This window comes from Scyliorhinus canicula, chromosome 1, assembly GCF_902713615.1.
Source record: "Scyliorhinus canicula chromosome 1, sScyCan1.1, whole genome shotgun sequence".
NCBI lineage: Eukaryota > Metazoa > Chordata > Chondrichthyes > Carcharhiniformes > Scyliorhinidae > Scyliorhinus > Scyliorhinus canicula.
In genome coordinates this window covers 100993066-101016946 of record NC_052146.1, presented here as the reverse complement: position 1 = coordinate 101016946, position 23881 = coordinate 100993066, and the positions used below count along the sequence as shown (strand labels likewise).

At 47.2% G+C, this 23881-nt stretch overlaps 1 protein-coding gene across 1 annotated transcript in view; it reads right to left on the bottom strand.

Annotated features, from left to right (window-relative positions):
- The window catches only part of LOC119975033 (receptor-type tyrosine-protein phosphatase U-like), a 1028343-nt gene that overhangs the window by 456524 nt on the left and 547938 nt on the right, over window positions 1–23881 (bottom strand). Inside the window, exons 12-15 of the mRNA XM_038814894.1 lie at window positions 20758–20860; window positions 16467–16740; window positions 7173–7209; window positions 5522–5627 (exon numbers count right to left, since the gene is read on the bottom strand). Of these exons, the coding sequence (XP_038670822.1) occupies window positions 5522–5627; window positions 7173–7209; window positions 16467–16740; window positions 20758–20860 (520 nt within the window). The remainder of the gene's footprint in view (window positions 1–5521; window positions 5628–7172; window positions 7210–16466; window positions 16741–20757; window positions 20861–23881) is intronic.

Here is a 23881-nt window from a genome sequence, read left to right as displayed (position 1 = left end):
GGAAATTGTCCCATTAGGAGATGGGTTCATAAAGGGCAGGTCGTGCCTGACAAATTTAGTGGAATTTTTTGAGGACATTACCAGAGCGGTAGATAATGGGGAGCCAATGGATGTGGTATCTGGATTTCCAGAAAGCCTTTGACAAGGTGCCACACAAAAGTTGCTGCACAAGATAAAGATGCATGGCATTAAGGGTAAAGTAGTAGCATGGATAGTGGATTGGTTAATTAATAGAAAGCAAAGAGTGGGGATTAATGGGTGTTTCTCTGGTTGGCAATCAGTAGCTAGTGGTGTCCCTCGGGAATCAGTTTTGGGCCCAGAATTGTTCACAATTTACATAGATGATTTGGAGTTGGGGACCAAGGGAAATGTGTCCAAGTTTGCAGATGACACTAAGATGAGTGGAAAAGCAAAAAGTGCAGAGGATACCGGAAGTCTGCAGAGGGATTTGGATAGGTTAAGTGAATGGGCTAGGGTCTGGCCCATGGAATACAATGTTGACAAATGTGAGGTTATCCATTTTGGTAGGAATAACAGCAAAAGGGACTCTTATTTAAATGATAAAATATTAAAACATGCTGCTGTGCAGGGAGACCTGGGTGTGCTTGTGCATGAGTTGGTTTACAGGTGCAACAGTTGATTAAGACAGCGAATGGAATTTTGTCCTTCATTGCTAGAGGGATGGAGTTTAGGACTCGGGAGGTTATGCTGCAATTGTATAAGGTGTTAGTGAGGCTACTCCTGGAGTATTGTGTTCAGTTTTGGTCTCCTTACCTGAGAAAGGATGAACTGGCACTGGAGGGTGTGCAGAGGAGAATCACTAGGTTAATCCCAGAGCTGAAGGGGTTGGATTACGAGGAGAGGTTGAGTAGACTGGGACTGTACTCGTTGGAATTTAGAAGGATGAGAGGGGATCTTATAGAAACATATAAAATTACGAATGGAATAGATAGGATAGATGCGGGCAGGTTGTTTCCACTGGCGGGTGAAAGCAGAACTAGGGAACATAGCCTCAAAATAAGGGGAAGTAGATTTCGTACTGAGTTTAGGAGGAACTTCTTCACCCAAAGGGTTGTGAATCTATGGAATTCCTTGCCCAGCGAAGCAGTTGAGGCTCCTTCATTACATGTTTTTAAGATAAAGATAGATAGTTTTTTGAAGATTAAGGGTTATGGTGTTCAGGCCGGAAAGTGGAGCTCAGTCCAGAAAAGATCAGCCATGATCTCATTGAATGGCGGAGCAGGCTCGAGGGGCCAGATAGCCTACTCCTGCTCCTAGTTCTTATGTTCTTATAATGGTACTTCAACTTTACCTTCACTCTCTGTTTTCTCCTCTTGTCTTAACCTGTGGTTTTGCGACCTTGTTACCACATAATCGGGAAACACCAGAGGATATTTGTCCTTCAAAGCTTCGGTTGTCTGATTTTCCACTGGTTTATCAACCACAGTAGGCATGACTCCCACCTGCAATCCAGCTATATCATGACCCAAGATAAATTGTACTCCTGGACCAGATAGTTTCTCTATTACTCCTACTACCACTTCACAACTCTTCACTGGACTTTCCAATCTTACCTTATATGATGGAACACTACTCCTCTTACCCTGAATTTCACATATTACCACCTTTTCTGGCAATATTCTTCCCAAACTACATAACTCCTTATCTCTTACCATTAAAGATTGACTAGCTCCTGTATCTCAAATTGTGACTGCTTTACCTGCTCCTTCTGGTACACATGAGGAAACTTTACCCACACAAGTAAATTCTTTTAAGAGATCTGGCACCTTATTATCAATCATCTTTTGATCAGGCGGTACAATCTTTTGCACCTCCTTTGCTTCACTTGGGCTTTCCTTTGCCACTTTAACAAACCCCACTGTCTTGTCCTGTTGTACATCAGCCTTCTCAGTGCTTTTCTTCAACCACCAACACTGTGGGCGCAATTCTCCGCACTCACGATGGTGCGGAGAATAGCGGGGTTCGTAAGATTTTACGGCCACGCTAGTCTGATGCCCTCCCGCTATTCTCCCCCCCCCCCACGCCCGACTCCCGACACGAATCGCTGCCGCCATTTTTTTACGGCCAGCAGCGATTCTCAGCTGTCCGATGGGCCGAAGTCCAAGCCTTTTACGGCTGTTTTTACGAACGGCAAACACACCTGGTCTGGCCGTTCGTAAAAACGGCCGTAAAGTCCCGATTTTGAAAACCATGGCACCGATTGGCACGGCAGTATCACGGCCGTGCCAAGGGTGCCATGGGCCCGCGATCGGTGCCCACCGATCGCGGGCAGCGGGTCCGATACCCGCGCACTCTTTGTCCTTCCGCCGCCCCGCTGTATCACTTCGCGGGGTGGCTGAGGGGCATCCCGGCCCGCGCATGCGCGGGTTAGAGTCTTCCAATCCGCGCATGCGCGGCTGATGTCATGTGATGCGTCAGCCGGCGCAAACTCTGTAAGCGGGCTTAACGAAATTCGTTAAGCCCGCGATGCCGGAGTTTACGGCCGCGACATACTAGCCCCGTCCGGGGACCAGAATCGGTTCCCGGTCGGGGAGGGGGGGCTGGCGTCAAACCCACCCGGTTTTGACGCCAGCCTTACGATTTCTCCCTGTCTGGGAGAATCGTGCCCTGTGACTTTACATGGCCACAACTCCTGGATTTCTTTATTAATCTGAGGTACTCTCTCCTTCTTATCTCCCATCAGATCTCCTTTACCTGTCCCACTTGAATATTTCTCTCTTCCCCAGTTTTATCCCTTACAGGCTGAATCTGATGTCGGAAACCAAAATTTGATTTATGAACTAATTCATAATCATTTGCCATTTCTGGTGCTAATCTCGCAGTTTTAAGCCTCTGCTCTTCCACATGAGTTCTCACTTCATCAGTAATAGAATTTTTAAACTCTTCCAATATTATTATTTCTCTTGGAGCTTCATATATTAGGTCTATTTTCAAAGCCCTTATCCACCTATCAAAATTACTCTGATCCTATCAAACTCCATTTATGTTTGCCAGGTACTTTCCTTAAATTTCTAAACATTTGTCGGCTTCGGGCACTAGTTCATATGCACCTAAGGTGGATTTTTTCACCTCCTCATATTTCCCAGATACCTCCTCTGGTAGTGATGCAAACACTTCACTACCCCTACCTACCAGCTTTGTTTGAATCAGCAATACCCACATGTCCGGTAACCATTTCATTTGTTTAGCCACCTTCTCAAAAGAAATGAAAAAGACTTCTACCTCCTTCTCATCAAACCTTGGCAATACTTGGACATATTTAAATAGATCCCCACCAAGCCTTTGACTATGACGCTCTTTATCTTTATCCTCATCACTATCCTCCAACTGTACATTTCCCTTTACATCTGCCAACTTTAACTGACTGTCATGTCATGTTTCATAGCCATTTTCTGAAGTTATAACTCTTTCTCTCTTTTTCCCTTTCCTGCCTTTCTCTTTCTTTGTTTTTTCTTCTCTCTCCTTTTTCTTTTCCCCTGATCTGTAGCTCCCTTTCTCTCTCTTTTTCTTTTTCCCCTTTCCTTCTTTGTCCCTCGTTGCATATTCAAGTTGCTTTAATTCTTATGTTCCAGTTGTTTAATGGGTAACTGAATTTTAGCCAGTTCTAATGAGTCAGACTGTATCTCAGACAACGTTTAAATGCTAAGCTAGCACCATAAGAACCTCTTCTTTTCGTATTCTGTCAGGTAATGTTAACTTTTTGTATTCTGTCAGGTAATGTTAACAGCAATGTTTTTGCCAAATCTAAAGGCCTGTTTTTAGTCTCTGTTCGTACGGTACTGCATGTGACCGTCTCCAACCCCAAAAACTTCAGAGGCTCTGAAAGAGCCATTGTCTACAACACACTCCCTACTTTAACTAGAATACGCACCTGAAAAGCAACCACAATATGCTCACCCCTCACTGTCTTTAAGTTCACTAAGTCAATCCAATAGCTAGACATTTAACCTGGATGAGCCCCCAATTTGTTATGGCCAGGGTTTAGAGAACCCCAAAGTGTATCATGGAGTTCACCTGACCCACCACTTTTAATAGATAGTGGTTATGGGGAGCACAATGGCCCACTCTACAGGTGTGATTTAACAGTGATTTTAAAACAAAACCATGTTTATTTATGAATCTAGTTAACACTTTAAAAACACACTGTAAACATCATAACGACTATCAACACCAATAATCCCCACAGGTACAATACTCTCAAGTAACCCTTCATAACTTTCTTAACAACAGCTAGAAGTCAACAGACCCTTTTTACAGAGAGCAGGTTTAAATTCTCCACAGAAACGGGTATTAGTTTGAAATCACCCAAATGAACATTCTGTAGTTTGTCGAGATATCCATACACATTTGCTTGCTTTCATTCCAGCTTTTCATTCTGAAAATGAAACTAAAACAAACAGATAGACACCAGCTTTTTGCTCAAAGCAAAATTAAAATCAGAGTCACAGCTCGGCTCCACCCACACACTAACATCACTGCAGCTATTTGATAAACACCCATTTCTTAAAGGTACTCACATGACAGTGTGTGTTGTGAAGTGGAAAATATCTTGAATAAAATTAACAAGTTAATAATTATCAAAGAGATTAACTTGTGATTAAATTATTCCATTTTCATAATGGGACATGTGACTGCAAGTATAATTGTTAACCATCTGCAGTCAAAAGATGTTAAAATAATATTTATGCGTATATATTCCACTCTTGATGTTTGATATCTTATCCCATGGTCATCTCTATAAACTTGATAACGGGATATATTTGTTAAACCTTCCCCTCCTATCTATAATTTTGGTAAATATTTTGAAGGATTTTTCTTGAAATTAGTTCAGGTTGATTCCATTTCACCCATCATCTGCAAAAGACGGCTCAACGGATGTGGCCATGTCATCTAACTTTTGTCATCATGGCCTGCCCATTGGGTCATGCAATAGGCTCTTCCTGGACGTAGAAGGGGGCGGCCCAAGATGAACTGCCACCAGACTGATCTCCAACTGGTCGACATATGCTAAAATGATGCAAGAACGTTGGCTGTGGAAAGGATTGAATGGGCTGTTTTGGCTGCCTCATCAGTTCCTAGGAGTGGAAGCGACTAAGTCTAAGTTACAGGACACCAATCAGGAGCTGTTCACATGGATCAATAACAGATGATTTTGTTCCCACAGACCAATCAAAATGCTCAGAAAAGCCATTGGCTTTTTACATTGTACCAGTGCATATACTTCAAAATTACTTAATTGGCTGTGAAGTACTTTAGGACATCCTAGGATTGTGAAAGATACTATATAAATGCAAGCTTTTCTTCTACGTGATTGCTACTGGCCAATAGGGCTTAGTGTTGAGTTTGCACTCCAAATTCAATAGATATATTTACAATACTGACACCAAAAATATTACATGAAAACATGTCAATTTGTGTTATGATCGAGACAAAGTACATACTGGACGGTCAACCCTGCCATAAGAAAATTGAAAGACTGACATTTTCTGCCTTCTCTTACCTTTTTTTGAAAAACACAAAGATGGCCCCAAGGATGAACACTGACAGAATTCCAACGCAGATTCCCAGGATCAAACCTGTTTCAACAGAATGTTTCTTGTAGGCAGCTGCTGACACAACAGGAAAAGGGAAAACATAGACAACAAAGTAGAATTGTTTTTATTGAAGATCAAGCCAACTGCCCTTAGACTGAGTTTCATTTGATTCTCCGGCCTCCCAGCTGCATATTTCCCAGTGGCGGGTGGTGGCTGCCATTTTCTGGCAACATCAGCTCCCACCCCTGATGGGATTTCAATTGAAGTCATTCCATGCTGCCAGGAAAACTGCAGATGGGGTGCACTGCCGGCAGCACCAGAGAATCCCACCGGCAACAAATGGCCAGAGAATTCTAGCTATGCAGCAGTGTCAATTCTGGATTAGAGGACAGGCTGAAATACAAATTGGTACTGAAAAGATCTCATTTGTTTAAGTCCCCTATGCCATCATTGAATTTCATCGAGAACTTACAAGAGATTAGTACTCATTGGTTAGACAATAGTAGCGATTGTAAAATACAATATTAATTGCCAATTAAGCAGAAAAAAGGGTTTTTCAAACTGTTACCTTTTCTGACCTATTATTGAATCACTTGGGAGCAATTTAATGCAACAAATGATTATATGTAAATAGGCCTGGCAATTCTACTGACTTCATTTGTCCTGTCTGCCTGGTCGTTGACTTTGACCCAAATCCAGTGGGCAAGGTCAATGGCATAGATGGGTAATAGGTTCACCATTTTCTGGGTTCTGGGCTTCGGAAGTAAAATCTGTCCTGCATCATGATTCTTCTGCACAAGCTATGAGCAGTAGTTCCTCCCTCTCATTTTAACTTGTGCAATTACATTCATATGGTGGTTTCAGGTTCAGTATCAGAGAGGCTGACTTCGGACTAAGGCTGAAGGCGAAATGTTTGTCCCTAGCATTCATACGAATGTAAGATTTAGAAGTAGCAACAGCCTATATGCCCTCCCAATCTTGTGTTGCCATTCAATAGGATTGTGTGTTATTTTGTACATCCACTCCGAGTTCCTCCAACGCTGTTTTGTTGATGCTTTATAAATTACAAAGGGAAAGCTATGTTGTTTTCCTTCGAATATCTCCACTGCAATTAAGACAAATGTAATACATAGGACGCGATTCTTCCCAAAGGGAACAAAATCCCCAAAGGGAACAAAGTCTCCAAGAGAGCATGTTTAACCGCGTGTTTCCTGGCAATCGCAGTGCTGAAAAACATATGGCTATTCAATGCGACTCTCGGTGAATAAGGGGCCTGAACGGGGAACATGCGGCCAAGGCCGCAAATAGACCTGATTTGTACAGTAGGGAGCTTTGCTCGCTGGGACTCTCCATTGTAGCGAGAGATCAGGATGCCATTTTTAAATGGTGTCCCGAACTCCGAGGCCCCCGAAACATCCCAGCACTGTGAGCACCAGGAGACATGTGGCTTAACGCATTCGCTCGGGCACTTTGGGACAATCACGTCCTCTGTTTCTACATGAAGAGAATTTTACTTTAATAAAATGAAATAAATGTAACTGCTAAAGCAACATTCAGCAACAACACACAGGCACATGAATAGCATGACATTGCAGCACAAGAAAGCAATGATCTTACCTTTTTTGGCAATTCGTATGCAACTCATCATTGTTTCCTGTATGTGATATGTTAAAAAACAATTCATTTAAAATTTGTTACAATAACTGTGAATGAAAAATATGCTCCGTGATAGTCAAATAATTCTGTGCAAGTTGCATTCAGACACAGAAAACACTTACAGATGAATGGTTTGGCAATCTGATATATTTTTCCAGTGAGTTAAATACAAAATTAACCTTTATTACTCCCTACATAATTACTTTAATATTCAAATAATACTAAAATTATATAATCAGATTTAAAACATCAATCTCTTCAAATTTACCTGTGGCCATACACTAATATCAAAGACTACTTTGAAATCAACAAGGTATTGAATATGTTTTGAAAAAAATTAAGATCCTAATTTTTTACTTCACCTCGGTAACAGTTTAAATACTGTTACTTCCACGAGAATTCTACTCCAGCTTTTAAGCTGGTCCTCTCCAACAGTTTTTGACTACTTCCATTAATTTACAACAGCGAATACATTTTAAGAAGTATTTTGGCTACTTTAAAATGCTTTGGGATATCCTGAGGTTATGAAAAGCATGATATAAATATATATAAATACAAGTTCCTTCTTTCACTTCCTGACATTAGAATTCATGGACAACACCCTTAATCTGGTATAAAGACAGAGAGCGAGATCTTCTGGCTCTTCATACCGGCAAGACTCTCTGGTCCTGTCAATGACACACCCTTCTGTGGGTTTCTCGGCGACGGGAATGGAATCAATGAGAAATCCCACTGATCGAGGTGGGACCAGAAGATTTTGCCGCCGGCCAACAGCAGGCCTCCTCCTACCGCTAAGAAAAATGATGCGGGAGGCCTGAGAATCCCGCTCGGAAAGTGCTGGAAATACTCAGCTGGTCTGGCCGCCTGTTGTGGGGAGAGACAGAGCGCATAATCTAACCAAAATTCGTCTTAAGTGTGGTAGCGAGCCAGAAATGTTGTGAGTTTCCCGACAGCTGACCTGGCGAGGACATCACGACGATTAAACGTTAATTAGGACATCACCTAACTCTGGTATAAAGACAGAGAGCGAGATCTTCTGGCTCTTCATACCGGCAAGACTCTCTGCCAACATAGAACATAGAACATAGAACACTACAGCGCAGTACGGGCCCTTCGGCCCTCGATGTTGCGCCGACCTGTGAAACCATCTGAAGCCTATCTGACCTACACTATTCCATTTTCATCCATATGTCTATCCAGTGACCACTTAAATGCCCTTAAAGTTGGCGAGTCTACTACTGTTGCAGGCAGGGCGTTCCACACCCCTACTACTCTCTGAGTAAAGAAACTGCCTCTGACATCTGTCCTATATCTACCACCCCTCAACTTAAAGCTATGTCCCCTCGTGTTGGTCATCACCATCCGAAGAAAAAGACTCTCACTGTCCTCCCTATCTAACCCTCTGACTATCTTATATGTCTCTATTAAGTCACCTCTCAGCCTTCTCCTCTCTAACGAAAACAACCTCAAGTCCCTGAGCCTTTCCTCGTAAGACCTTCCCTCCATACCAGGCAACATCCTAGTAAATCTCCTCTGAACCCTTTCCAAAGCTTCCACATCCTTCCTATAATGTGGTGACCAGAACTGCACGCAGTACTGCAGGTGCGGCCGCACCAGAGTTATGTACAGCTGCAGCATGACCTTGTGGCTCCGAAACTCAATCCCCCTGCTGATAAAGGCTGGCACACCATATGCCTTCTTAACAGCCCTATTAACCTGGGTGGCAACTTTCAGGGATTTATGTACCTGGATGCCGAGATCTCTCTGTTGATCTACACTACCAAGAATCTTGCCATTAGCCCAGTACTCTGCATTCCTGTTACTCCTTCCAAAGTGAACCACCTCACACTTTTCCGCATTAAACTCCATCTGCCACCTCTCAGCCCAGCTCTGCAGCTTATCTATGTCCCTCTGTATCCTATAACATCCTTCAGCACTATCCACAACTCCACCGACCTTCGTGTCATCTGCAAATTTACTAACCCATCCTTCTACACCCTCTTCCAGGTCATTTATAAAAATGACAAACAGCAGTGGCCCCAAAACAGATCCTTGCGGTACACCACTAGTAACTGAACTCCAGGATGAACATTTGCCATCAACCACCACTCTCTGTCTTCTTTCAGCTAGCCAATTACTGATCCAAACCGCTAAATCACCTTCAATCCCATACTTCCTTATTTTCTGCAATAGCCTACCGTGGGGAACCTTATCAAATGCCTTACTGAAATCCATATACACCACATCAACCGCTTTACCCTCATCCACCTGTTTGGTCACCTTCTCAAAAAACTCAATAAGGTTTGTGAGGCATGACCTACCCTTCACAAAACCGTGTTGACTATAGCTAATCAACTTGTTCTTTTCAAGATGATTATAAACCCTATCTCTTATAACCTTTTCCAACATTTTACCCACAACCGAAGTAAGGCTCACAGGTCTATAATTACCAGGGTTGTCTCTACTCCCCTTCTTGAACAAGGGGACAACATTTGCTATCCTTCAGTCTTCCGGCACTATTCCTGTCGACAAAGACGACATAAAGATCAAGGACAACACACGCCTTCTGTGGGCAGCACTGTGGCTTCACAGCACCAGGATACCAGGTTCGATTCCCCGCTGGGTCATTGTCTGTGCGGAGTTTGCACGTTCTCCCCGTGCCTGCGTGGGTTTCCTCTGGGTGCTCTGGTTTCCTCCCACAGTCCAAAGATGTGCAGGTTAGGTGGATTGGCCATGCTAAATTGCCCTTAGTGACCAAAAAGGTTGGGAGGGGTTATTGGGTTACGGGGATAGGGTGGAAGTGAGGGCTTAAGTGTGTCAGTGCAGACTCGATGGGCCAAATGGCCTCTTTCTGCACTGTATGTTCTATGTTAAAATAAAGGACACTTAGGGAAGCTCTATGGGCTTCACGTCGCAAATGACGTCCCGCCAGCTGATTCACTGGCACTGCGGCTGGGAGGTCCCCGCTAACGAGGGGGAGCAGCACTTAAAACGAACCTGCAGAGCAAACCCCAGACAGTACGCAGCCATTCCACTGTGCAAACCAGCCCCATGATTCTGAACTGGCCAGGCTCATGGATGCATTCGAGTCCAGGAGGAATACCTTGGGCGGGATTCTCCGAGCCTCCGCGCCAATATCGCACTCGGCGCAGGGGCGGAGAATGGGGCATCAGACCCGCGATCAGGTCGATGCGGTCAGGGGCCATTGAAAGAGACTCCGAGGCCATTCTCCGCCGACAACTGGCCGAGTTCCCGTCAGCATGGTTCACTCATGGTTCCACCCGGCAGGAGCTCGGAGTGGCATCTGTGGACCCAGTCCATGGCCGCCTTGGTGGGGCGTGGGGGGAATCCATCACTGGTGCAGGGCCTCCAGGACAGCCAGGCTCACGACTGTCCAGAGTGATTCGCGCCCGTTTTCTCGCGGGTGTGGAGACAGGACTGTGGGCTTCCAGGACTGGCAGTGCCAGGCAGCAGGGTAGCCCCAGTGCATAGCTCCGTTCGAACCGCTGGCATCAGGCACTACGAAGGAGGAGGAGGTGATGGGGCCCTTACCAGTGACTCCCACAGGGGAGGTGCTGAAACACGGCAGCACCTCGGACTACTCCCCTCCTGTCCCTGGTGCATCTGGTGGGCAGATCAGGGCGGCACCACAACGAGCATCAGCCGTGCCCATCTAGGCCCAGTCGCCCCAGAAGATGTTCGCCAACGGGGACCCAGGGCGCAGGCCAGGAATCTCAGCAGGTCATCTCCACTCCTGCTGTACTGTCTGCGGAACCGCCTAGGCATAGCGTTAGGGTCCGTAAGGCCAAAAACTGAGACACCAGGTAAATTGGCATGGGTGCAGGGCACAGTTTAGTTATAGCGGCTAGGACACATCAGTAAATGTTTATTCACATTAAACACCTGTTACCACCGTTACCATCTGCCTCGGTGCTCTGTCAGATGGGTATGACGGGTGGGCTGGGCTGGCCGGTGAGGGTGAGGGGGGTGGGGGAAGAGGTGATGGATGGACGTTGGGGGTGAATTGGCGGACCCTTTAGGTGGCCCGTGCACCCCACCCTCGTTTCCCCACCCCGACTGTCCCCATCACCGCCACCCCAGGGATTCAATGGGACCATGTGATGGAATGGCCAGTTCGCACACAGGAATCACCCAGGTAGACAGTGGAAAGTCCTCCTGTGGGCAGGAGTCAAACATTGACAAACAATGCGGATCAACAGAGCTCATCACAGAGCAGGTTGTCATTATCCTCCATCCCACGGACCAGACTCACTGATACTGCCAACCTATGTCCCTCCCTCTGTAGTGTGGCAGGTATTCATCATGGAGGGAGTTGCAGGCAGGGTGTGACGAGTGAGGGAGGGGAGGGGTGGGATTCGGTCTCCGGGTCCCAGGCCAGCACTCCCCCCCCCCCCACCACCGGGGTGAACCTGGAGGCTATCAGAGAGTCCCGTGCGTGTTGGCTCTGTTGCACACGTCATGCGGTCTCCCATGCCGGTCCGGGCCCATGTCCTACCCATCCTCGCTCTCCCTCACATCCTCCTAATTGGAGCAGGCCTGGTGTTCTGATTCCTTCTCCAGCACATTGCCCCTCTACTGTGTGATGTTGTGGAGACCCTCTCAGCATCTTACTGGAGGGCCCCTCCAGAGCAGTGCAGGTGCCTGAACTGCATCTTCGGGAGTCCGACACTGCTCAGTCATGGACCTGGCCGCTGTATGGGCATCATTGTAGCGGGTCTCTGCGTCGGTCTGTGGCCTTCAGATAGGCGGCACCAGCTACTACCACAGTGAATAACTCAGGAACCAACCCCCAGCCGCGGGGCATCTCAAACATGTCAGGAACCGTCGAGTGTGCCAGGATGAAGGAGTCATGCATACTGCCCGTGTATTGGGTGCAGACGTGTATGATAAGCAGTTGATGGTCACAGATCACCTGCACTCTCATTCAGTGGAACCCCTTTCGGTTTGTGTAGAGCAGCCTGTCATCTGCAGGTGCTCGTAGGGGGACGTGCATCCCGTCAATAACTCCTAGACCCGGGACATCCCGGTGATGGCGGTGAACCCAGTTGCCCGGGCATGATGGTGGGCTCGGTCCACATTGAAGTGGATGTATTGAGCCGCCTGGGCATACAGGGCCTCTGTGACGGCATGGATGCACCTGTGCACCGAGATCTGTGAGATCCCGGACAGGTCCCCACTCAGCGCCTGGAAGGACCCCATGGCATAAACCAGTGTTTTTCAAACTGTTTCTCCGAGGACCCATTTTTACCAACCGGTCAACCTTCGGGACCCAACCCGGTCGATCTTCGTGACCCATGCCGGCCAATCTTTGTGAGCCCCGCCGACAGACTGTGGGAGGAAACCGGAGCACCCGGAAGAAACCCACGCACACACGGGGAGGATGTGCAGACTCCGCACAGACAGTGACCCAAGCCGGAATCAAACCTGGGACCCTGGAGCTGTGAAGCGATTGTGCTATCCACAATGCTACTGTGCTGCCCTGTGTGTAGTCCTAACTACACACACAAAGATAAACAAATTACAAAATACAAGTTGGCAGTAAATCCATAATATCTCTGAAGGGGAAGAGAAACTTGCATTTAAAAATACTATTGACACCGCCACAAAGATGAGCATGTAAATAATAAAGTTAATGGGTTTGTCCTGATGATCATGTACATATATATATGTATATATGTATATATGTATAAAACAGGGGCTGTTTTAGCTCACTCGGCTAAATCGCTGGCTTTGAAAGTAGACCAAGCAGGCCAGCAGCACGGTTCATATTCCCGTACCAGCCTCCCCGGACAGGCGGCGGAATGTGGCGACTAGGGGCTTTTCACAGTAACTTCATTGAAGCCTACTCGTGACAATAAGCGATTTTCATTTCATATTAATCTATTGAACAGTGCCAACATGCAGTAAATCACTCACTATCCCAGTCAGCTGTACCCTGTGTGCAGATTACAGGTCCTAACAATTGTATGAATGTCAATAAAACTTAATAACCTCAGTACAAAAACAAAATATCACGGGTGCTGAAAATGTGAACTGAAAAGAGAAAATGCTGCAATATACCCAGCAACTCAATTTGGAAAGAGAAACAGAGTTAAAGTTTCAGATTGAGGATCACTCAGACATGGAGAAATAGTGGGCAGGATTATGAAATTAATGAATGAAAATCGCTTATTGTCACGAGTAGGCTTCAATGAAGTTACTGTGAAAAGCCCCTAGACGCCACATTCCGGCACCTGTCCGGGGAGGCTGGTACGGGAATCGAACCGTGCTGCTGGCCTGCTTGGTCTGCTTTAAAAGCCAGCGATTTAGCCTTGTGAGCTAAACCAGCCCCTCTATGCCACCGCATGCTACTAGTAGAGAAATTCACGATGCGGTGGAGAATCCAGCGTCGGCCAAAAAAACGGGTTTGACGCTCCGATGCTCCCATCCCCAATGCAGCAGCATTGAGATTTGCGCCCCGCACCAGCAGGAGTATGCAAATTGGTCTAATCCAACATCCGGTCCCCGAGGCCAGGATTCACGTGGGTGAGAATTAGTGCAGGTATTTTCCAGCGTGGTCCTGGAGCGGTAGACCCCCCCCCAATACAGAGACCCCCCCCCCCCCCCCCCTCCTCAGATCAAATGCCTGAGGGGATTTCAATCCAGCTGATGTGGTTTTCCCTTTCTAGGAATTTCCAGGTGCTACTTTCTCTGCCTGTAAAGAAGCATTGTATTAGCTGATCGTTTTCCTATTAAAGGGACCAGAAAATATGAATACTGATCACCTTGTATTGTTCCGACTAAATTAATGAAGTCAGTGCCTCCTTGTAAATCTGAAAGAACCTTAAATTTATATGTGTGTAATTCTGACTATGATCAGAGCTGACTTTTGCGAGCTAAGGGTAGCAGCAGAACTTGCCTCTCCTGTGTGCACACAGCAATTCCGAATAAATGCAACTTTTACAACTCTACATGGTCGATAAAAGACTCTGAGTATTTCTTCCCTCCAATAGGAGCCCTCCCTGATACTCTGCTTTGCTCAGGGCAGAGGCCTCACCAGTGATACCTACCCCTTAGGATCACGAGCTGCCTCCTCTAGGTGAGGCTGGCAGCATTGACTGCCTGTCACCACCTCCCAGGTGCTATTCAGGGGGACAACTTGAGTCTGTGACCTATTCTGAGGAAGAGGGCATCTCTCCTCTCTTCATTAGCATTGAGCAGTGGGTCCGCCTCGGACTCCCAAAATCGGGGACGGGGGCAGGTATTCTTCCCAGAGCCATCCCTGCGGTTGCAATGAGTACATGGTGAACGGAGCACTTAAAAGCAGTTCCAGCTGTTAGGCTCTTTTGCGCTAATTCCAGCTCCATCGGTTACACCAAATGCTGGGCCGGGAATTGCTTCCAATCCATGGCGGCAGCGTGCTGACCCATTTGCATTTCCTGAATCGTGAAACGAATAGCATCCCCAAAAGAAACGCAAATCACTGGCTATTCAGTTCCGTTGGGAACATTTAATGCACAATCTACGGAATTGGGAACAGAGTCCTACAGTGTCCGATTGTCTGGGTGTTTCCCAGAGCTCGCAGTGCTGAGAAATACCATACTATCGAATGGCCATTTGGGTAGATGGGGGGCCTCAGCTGGGAATGCATGGCCAAGGCCGCACTTAGCCCTGTTTCCTGAACTGAGAAGCTCCGATCGCTGGAACTCCTCAGTGTGGGAGGAAATCAGGTCGCAATTTTTAAATGGCATCCCGATCTCTCGACCACCCCCCTGACACAACTCCAAAACTCCTTCCATTCCCCAATTCACCTATAAAGGGGTCCTAGCCCACACCTGCGCGGGGCACTCCTGGGCCCAAACCCTTGTGGGAAAAATGGCAGATTGGCAACACTAGCCTGGCAGTGCCAGGGTGCCTGGGTAGCACCAGCAGTGCCAGATTAGCACTGCTGCCTCATGGCACGGAGGATCCTGTCCATGTGGAGTTTGCACATTCTCCCTGTGTCTGCATGGGTCCCACCCCCACAACCCAAAGATGTGCAGGATAGGTGGATTGGCTACACTAAATTGCCTCTTAATTGAAAAAAAAAGAATTGGGTCCTCCAAATTTATTTTTAAAAAGACAGATAGGTTAGAGAGAGAAACTGTTCCAATAGATGGAAGGGTTGACAACCAGAATACACCAATTTAAGGTAAATGGCAAAATAATCAATGGTGACATGAGGAACAACCGGGTACAATCTCCACCTCCCCAACCGCATGTTTCTTGGGGGCATGCCATCGCTAACAGCAGGATTCTCCATTCCTGCCACTGACCAATCTGACCGTGGGGGTGCAATGCCGGAAGAACGGAGAATCCTGCCAGTGCAGAATTCACCAGACCTTTTCTTCAACGGCGAGTGGTTATGATTTGGAATGAACTTCCCAAGAAGGTGGTGGGGATAGATTCACTCGAGGCTCTCAAAATGGAAGTGGATAAGCATGTGAAGAAAAGAATTGCATAGATATAGGGAAAGTGAGTGTGACTAGCAAAATTGCTCTTGCACAGTGTTAATGGGCCAAATGGCCTGTTCTGTGCTGCAAACACATTCTATGATGCCATATGATATGAAATTCAGACAGGTTTGTCTTCTTTCACTCAGTTGTAGAGGATCCACTGAATGAAAGAGAAAATTGGATGTGTAGAATTGTCGTTCTAATGAGTCAGATTTTTAAAAGGAAGCTAGATTACAGAGGAATATAAAGTTATGTTGATAGGGTTCGATGAAATAGCCCCTTGCTGTGCATAAATATCAGTATAAACTGGTTGGGCTGAATAGCCAGTGTCCATGCTGGAAATTCTATGTAACATCTGTAAATACACCTTTGCTCTCATCGTTTATGGCATCACCTGAACCCCTGGTTGTACTGCTCTCAGGTTTTCCACCCCAGCAGCTCTGCAATATCCTTTATTAATCACTGTATAATTATTCATAAGAATACGTTTTTACAAGAAACAATGCTTATACAGATGGTCCCGAAAAATGGATCCAATGATTTGGGCATGTTTCAAAAATAGGAACAGCGTGAAAAGCTTTAATGACCCTGCTCACAGAGGTACATGGAGCAAGGAAGACCAAGGAAGTGCTACAGCGACAATGTCAAGAGTGACCTGTCACAGAAAGGGGTGCAGGTCAGCTTAGTTCAGAACCACTATCATTGCTGCTGAACTAATGGCTGGGATTTTAATAGTTAATTGCAATCACTATACACTAACCTCTTTAAATTTGCTCATTGCTTGAAAGTAGATGCAGTAGTCCTTCTTGGGATCCAGTGGCGCATTCCAGTAACCATTGTACGTATTGTTGTCTCCAACAGTGAAAGGTATGGGTTTTGGGAGGCTGCTGGGTGGGATTTCCGCACTGTAGTAGTGTGGCACACCTTTAATCGCAGCCTCCTCATGTCTAATGGGGAAAGGAAAGCACTCTGGTGTTCTGGTTTCTTGCTTCACTTTACATATCTTGTCCTCTTCCACAACAACCTGGTAAACACTTTAAACACCAAAAATAACAATCAAAATGGATAATTAATAAAGTTGTATGCACAAGTTATGTTGGAAACAATTAGAATTAAAAATGCTGCAACGTTCTTTTCTAAGATGTTATATGAAGAGACTAGAGAAGCTGGTGTTCTCTTGGAGGTTAAGAAGGGTTTTGATAGAACCATATCTTAAACTGAACTCAATGATAGCAAAATGCTTGACATCACAGCTTTATCCAAAACTTAACCAAAATTTTTTTCTGCAAAATGCCTGATACCTTGGCTCCACTCAGTAATTACACCATCTTACCAGGCTGAAATCTAACTAATATCACAGAGATAAAACGGTCAGTAAATTAGGAGAAACAGTTACCTCTGGCAAAAGGGTCAGTAAACAAAGGGCACAGATTTAAAATGAATGGGACTAGAGTCAACATTAGGGAAAACATTTTTATGCAGCGCATTATGATGATCTGGAATGCACAGTTAAACACCTGATATCTCAGTACTGTGAATGAAACTGTTCCTCTTTACTGAAGTATGAAATTTCAAGAGCCAGTGAGCAGAGGCTGGATGAATCTCACTGTAATGAATGCAGAAATTTCAGATATATTTTCTTGTATGTATTTGTGCAGTAAGGGTTAAAAGCCTGGGTTAGTGGTGTTTGTAACAAGAATCTTGGCTCAAAACGCAAGTATATTTTGCAAGCCAGAGGTGCAATTAAGGCATCGTAAAAAGCTTGGGCCAATGCAGTTTTGTTTGGGTTAAGGGAGGTTTTCTGCAACGTTCGTTAGATTTCAGCCACGTAAGATGGTGTAATTACTGAGTTGAGCAAAGATGTCAGGCATTTTGCAGAAAAACAGTTTAGTTGAGTTTTGGATAGAGCTGTGAGCAGATGCCAAGCATTTTTCTCTCACTGCAGTTCAGTTAAAGATATGCCTGTGGACAAATTAGTGGTTTCTTTACAAGCAGTTCAGAATTGTCAGTTTAGAAAGCGAGCTGAAACAGGCTGCTAAGCATCTTCTGAAGAAATACAATCTGAGCTCCTGCATGGTTCTGGCAGGATTCAGGGGCGGAATTCTCCCCGGAATTCGGCGGCTAAGTGCTGACGCCAGCATAAAAACACGAGTGTTTAACTCCGGCATCGGCGCCTGTTCCGGGACCCCATTCTGTAACCCACAGTGGGGTAGCACGGCTCTGGAGCAGCCCACGCTGCTGAATTCCGCCTCAGTTCTTTTCTTCAAAACAGTCTCAGAAAACACCTCTGCACAGGAGGTATTCCTAAGTGCTAACTGTATATATCTATGGATTGGGAGCCGAGATGGTTTTTTTGTTGTTTGAGTGGGAGTAAAGTAGCCAGGTAAGGGTTACTTTGCCAGTTTTTGGGGCCTCGGAGTTTCTCTCTGCCGAAGCCACACTTTAGTCGAATTCCGCTGGCGAGCTGATCTCTCCAGCAAACAACGGCTCCTCACAGATTGGGGTGTCATTTTGAATGGCACCCCTGCTTTATTGACCCCCCCTTCACCTCCCAACTTCTCCATACCCCTGATCTCCCCCCATCTCCCCTCCAAGGGGCAAGTTCCGCCGGACCCAAACCCTGGCAGTGCCATGGTGGCATTGCCAGAGTAGCAGTCTGGCAGTGCCAAGGTGCTTGGGTGCCAGGGGACTGCCAGGGTACTATGCCACCCTGTCCTTGACCATCTGGGGATTCCTAATGGCCTGCGAGATCCCCCCCCCCCCCCCCCAAATTACTGTTACACCTGGTTCTCGTTTGTGTAAGCCAATACTAAATGGCGCCTTAGTGGGGACTCCCTGGGCGGCAGTTGAATCCATGTCCGGGTATGGCTCATTTAAATATGCAGATTTGGATCTCACCCAGTAAAGATGAGCCCATATCGTGCAAAGTGGATTTACTCCATGTGATCGCTGAAACGTGCCGCTTGTAATTTTGCTGATTTTTTAAAAATCACGCTGCATAATTATCTTTACTGACTTTGAAGAGGTAGTTGTTCAGGAAAGCCGTTATGAAAATAATTGATTAACTTGTAAAACAACATACTTAAGTGGAAACAAAAAGATAATTCTGAGAAAATAATCCATCGTGGCAAGGATAATGTGAAATTGCTATAGATGTTATGTACAGTGGAATTATAATCATGCGCTTTTTGAATGTGCTTACATAGTTGCTGTTGACAGCATTCAATGCAAATCTCCAACATGCACCCTCTCCCCACAGCCCTATCCTCCCGCAATCGATGCACACATTTATCAATGTTTTGTACAACAGGCCAGTTGGTAGCATATCCTTTCTCAATGTGATACCTAATACTGCATGATATGCTAATTCAATAAGGCCAGAATTCTTCAGTCGTTGAGATTCTCTTTTCCTGCTGGCAGCGCACCCATTGACAATAATAATAAAAATAATCTTTATTGTCACAAGTGGGCTTACATTAACACTGCAGTGACGTTACTATGAAAAACCCCTAGTCGCCACATTCCGGTGCCTGTTTGGGTACACAGAGGGAGAATTCAGAATGTCCAAATTACCTAACAGCACGTCTTTCGTGACTTGTGGGACGAAACCGGAGCACCCGAAGGAAACCCACGCAGACACAGGGAGAACGTGTAGACTCCGCACAGACAATGACCCAAGTGGGAATCGAACCTGAGACCCTGGTGCTGTAAAGCAACATTGCTGACCACTGAGCTACCATGCCGCCCCAAGTGACGGGAAGATAGAATGTCGCCACCAAGTGAGCAGTGTGCCACCAAGAGACACACTGCTGGACTGGAGAATCCCATCCATTATCTTTATATTTCAGAGAATCATAGAATCTGCAGTCCAGAAGGAGGCCATTCAGCCCATCCGGTCTGCACCGGCCCTTACAAAGAGCATCTTACCGATGCCCACATATCTACTTTTCCTGTAACCCTGACTTAACAGTTTTTGGATACTAAGGGCAATTTAGCATTGCCACTCCACCTAACCCACACATCTTTGGATTATGGGAGGAAACCGGTGCATCCGGAGGAAACCCATGCAGACACGGGGAGAACGTGCAGCCTCTGCACAGACAGTGAATCAGCCAGGAATCGAATCTGGGACCCTGAAGCTGTGAAGCAACTGTGCTAACTACTATGCTACCGTGCTGCTCACGGTATATTTCCTCCCTTCATGATTTTACTGAAGTCACCCAGTGAGAAATCAAAGGCTAAAGATATAGAACACAGAACACAGAACAGTACAGCACAGAACAGGCCCTTCGGCCCTCGATGTTGTGCCGAGCCATGATCACCCTACTCAAACCCACGTATCCACCCTATACCCGTAACCCAATAACCCCCCCCTTAACCTTAATTTTTAGGACACTACGGGCAATTTAGCATGGCCAATCCACCTAACCCGCACATCTTTGGACTGTGGGAGGAAACCGGAGCACCCGGAGGAAACCCACGCACACATGGGGAGGACGTGCAGACTCCGCACAGACAGTGACCCAGCCGGGAATCAAACCTGGGACCCTGGAGCTGTGAAGCATTTATGCTAACCACCATGCTACCGTGCTGCCCGAAATATAATAATAATAATCTTTCTTAGTGTCACAAGTAGGCTTATATTAACACTGTAATAAAGTTATTGTGAAAATCCCCTAGTCACCACACTCTGGCGCCTGTTTGGTTACACTGAGGGAAAATTCAGAATGTCCAATTCATCTATCAAGCAGCTTCTCCAGTCTTTACCGATCTTCATGATGCTAAAAGCAAATTACTGCGGATGCTGGAATCTGAAACCAAAAGAGAAAATGTTGTAAAATCTCAAAGCTAACAAAGGGTTACCTGGACTCAAAATGTTAGCTCTTTTCTCTCCCTGCAGATACTGCCAAACCTGCTGAGATTTTACAGCATTTTCTTTTTTGGTTTCATCATAGTAATCTATGCAGAGTACATGCCTCGCTGTGGGGTGTGATGTAACTTATGGTTTCTTGGCTCTCCACAGTCCCACTTTTGTTGTCAGGAGATCTCACCTGATTGAAGCGCCTTGGGCTCGTGCCGCCTTCAGCTGGACAGTAATGGTAGTGTTTGTTTCATGCAATGGAGGAGGCATGCTGCCATAATCGAATGAGGGAGCTGTGGGGGTGAAAAAGTACAGAAATGCAATCAATCATTTTAAACTAGGACAGAGAAGAACCAAGAATTGAGCTAAAAACATGTCCAGAAGTAATCCAGGTTCACACATATTAAAATTCTGCTGACTAATTTGATCAATATTTTGTGGGCACGATTCTACCAGCATGTTGCAATCGGCGCCAATTTGGGAGGGCTGGGTGCATCGCAGGAGAGGCAAATTTGGCTTTGCGCCAGGTGCAAAACCTCACACAAGTCACCCGACTCGTGGTGTCTGGCCCCATCTGGGATGATATTTAAATGTTCCATCAGGCTTATTTAAATATGCCCTGCCTACTGAGGCCACATTTTTCTGGTGCCAGGGAGTCATTGGCCACACCCATGAGGCCTCACCTGGGTACTGATCAATACTGGTCTCCACAAGCGGAGAACAGTTTGACGGTTGCTCTGGTGGTCTCGGAGGCTATTGGAGCCCTCTAGGTGGTTCGGGACAGGGCAGTACCTGGCACGCCCCTTGGAACCCTGGCAGAATGACTGTGCTAGGGTGTCCAGGTGCCAAGCTGGCACTGCAAAGGGTCGCGGCCTGAGGGTGGACATGCCCATGAAAGGGTGGGTGAAGGGGCGTATCAAGGATGAGAGGGGTGAAGGGGGGTTTGAAGGAGCATCATAAAGGTTGGGTGAGTGAAGGCAGAGTCTTGAAAGGGGGTGGGTGCTGAAGGGGGGGGGGGAGAGGAATTTGAAAGGGGGGATCCTCAGCATCCCATAGTGGGGTGTGCTCACTTGGCAGGTGCGGGTAATGGCCATGTCTGTGGGTGTGGCATGTGGTGGACCCTCAAGCTCACCTAGAGATTGGAGCACCCTTTCAAAATGGTGCCCACATCTCTGAGGAGGCTGTCTTGCCAGCGGTTCAGTTCCACACTGCTGAAGAATTTCTATGTGTGGGCTAAACCATGGAGAAACGCCCCATGTCCGACAAAAATGGCTACGGCCGCGATCCAGCCAAATTGCATCAGAGTCTCATGTCGAGTGTGTTTAGCCGGATGTTTCCAGAAGCTTGCAGCGCCGATAAAGACCACGCTACTGAACAGGACTTTGTTGCAATCCGGAACCTCAGCGGTGCTTGCCAGAGCTCCTCAGTGCAGGAGATCAGGACGCCCGGATCTCTCGACCACGCCCCCCCCCCCCCCCCCCCCCCCCCCCCCCAATCCCACACACAGACACACGGTCCAGAGTCCCTTCAAAGCCACAATTGAACTAAAAAGTGTTCCTCAGGCACCCCTCCTTACACCCTACCTCCCACGGGCAGGGCGCCCTCCCCGGACACGATCTCCAGCAAAGGCACAATGCCAGCCTGGCACTGCCAGTGCCCTGCCAGTGCTAGGGTGCCATGCTGCTCAGAGGGCAACCACCCGGGAGCCTCCGAACCACTAGGTAACCCCCCCCCCCCCCCCCCCGGAATGCCATTCCACCTGGTCCCCATTTGTGAACAGCGCTCGCCTAAGGTCTCTGAGGCAAAGGGGTTAGATCTCAATGGCTCGGTAGATCAGGCAAGCTGCGTGTTGGACTGAGGCTAGCTATTCACTCTATTATGTAGATTTCCCAAATACTGATCCCACCCACAATGGTTGTGATCCAGACCGCGACCGTGACATCTTGTGAAATCCCATTAGATCTCGCAAGGCATGGTGAGCTGGGTGGGTCCCAGAAGAGGCCTGCCCCGGCAACAACCGGCTGCGTTGTGTCACTGTTCGCCCGAATGCAATGCGGCCGGTAGATCGTGCTCTGAGCATGGGCGAATCCAAATCTAGGCCTCACAAAAAGGTCTGCAGAAAATACCCCGCCAAACCCACTCAAAATGACACTTAGAAATGTTTTGGGTGAATCGCGCCCTATCACTGGAAAAAGGTCTAAGTCCGGTAGCGAGCGTTAACTGCCGCAAGCTTCCCGGTGCACAGTCTGGTGAGGCCGGCACCGAAATGCAACATTAATTAGTCAACTTAAGGAGGATCCACGGGCTTCACGCAACAAATCATGGTTCGTCAGCCATTTCTCGGGGACCTCGCTTGCCAACCTTCCGCTAACAGCTCTTGCACAGCTAACCCCACGCATCTCGCAGCCATGGCGCCAAGACTACTGGCCCCAAGTTGTGGAGATACAGATCTTGGGAGGCTCTCAGAGGCAGTCGAAGCCAAGAGGGATGTCCTATTCCACTAAGGGTACTGGAGAGTGAGACACAGGGCAGCCAGAACCACCTGCAATGAAATGGCAGCGGCTGTCAGCTCTATAGCATGATGAGGAGGACAGGCCTCCAGTGCTGCAAGAAGATCAACAATCTATTTCGGGCTGCATGTGTGAGGCGGCACTGCACCATCCCCCCCCCCCCCCCCCCCACCAAAACATTCCCACCCTCACCTGAACCACAACCCCCAACCCTTTCTACACCCCCTCCCCCAATGAACCAGTGACCACGCATGCGGCTAATTATGCCCTCTCTGTGTCCCTGTAGAAGAGGGCACAGACTGGCTGTGCTGTACCAGTCATCAGAACCTTCACCACATTCAAGGAACAGGCCCTGGAAGTTATGGGGGTGGCCAAGGACAGAGCGGAGGTCAGCGCATGCCGCAGAGGTGAGGATCCACCGGGACCCACCCGGATGACCTGTCACATGTGAGTTGTTCGTGCCATATAGACTGACCTATCCCTCACATTAATCATATGTCTATTCTTCCGCAGGATTCCCAGGCAACGGTGACGGCCCATCCCGGGTAATTTCTCCCCACCCCCTGCATCCCATGAGAACACCTCAGAGGAGAGCTACAAGCATGCCACCATAGATGCGTCACAGTTGTCATCCCCACCCTCCTCCAGCGCAGAGATACGCATCTCGGTGGGCAACATTAATGGTCAGGCCTCTGGTGAGGACCACACAGTTTCAGATGCACATCAGGTGGAGGCAGTAAAGCCCAGGCGAGACAGCACTTGGAGGTCTGCTGGAACCCAGGACCCAGCTGGGTCCCAGTTGTC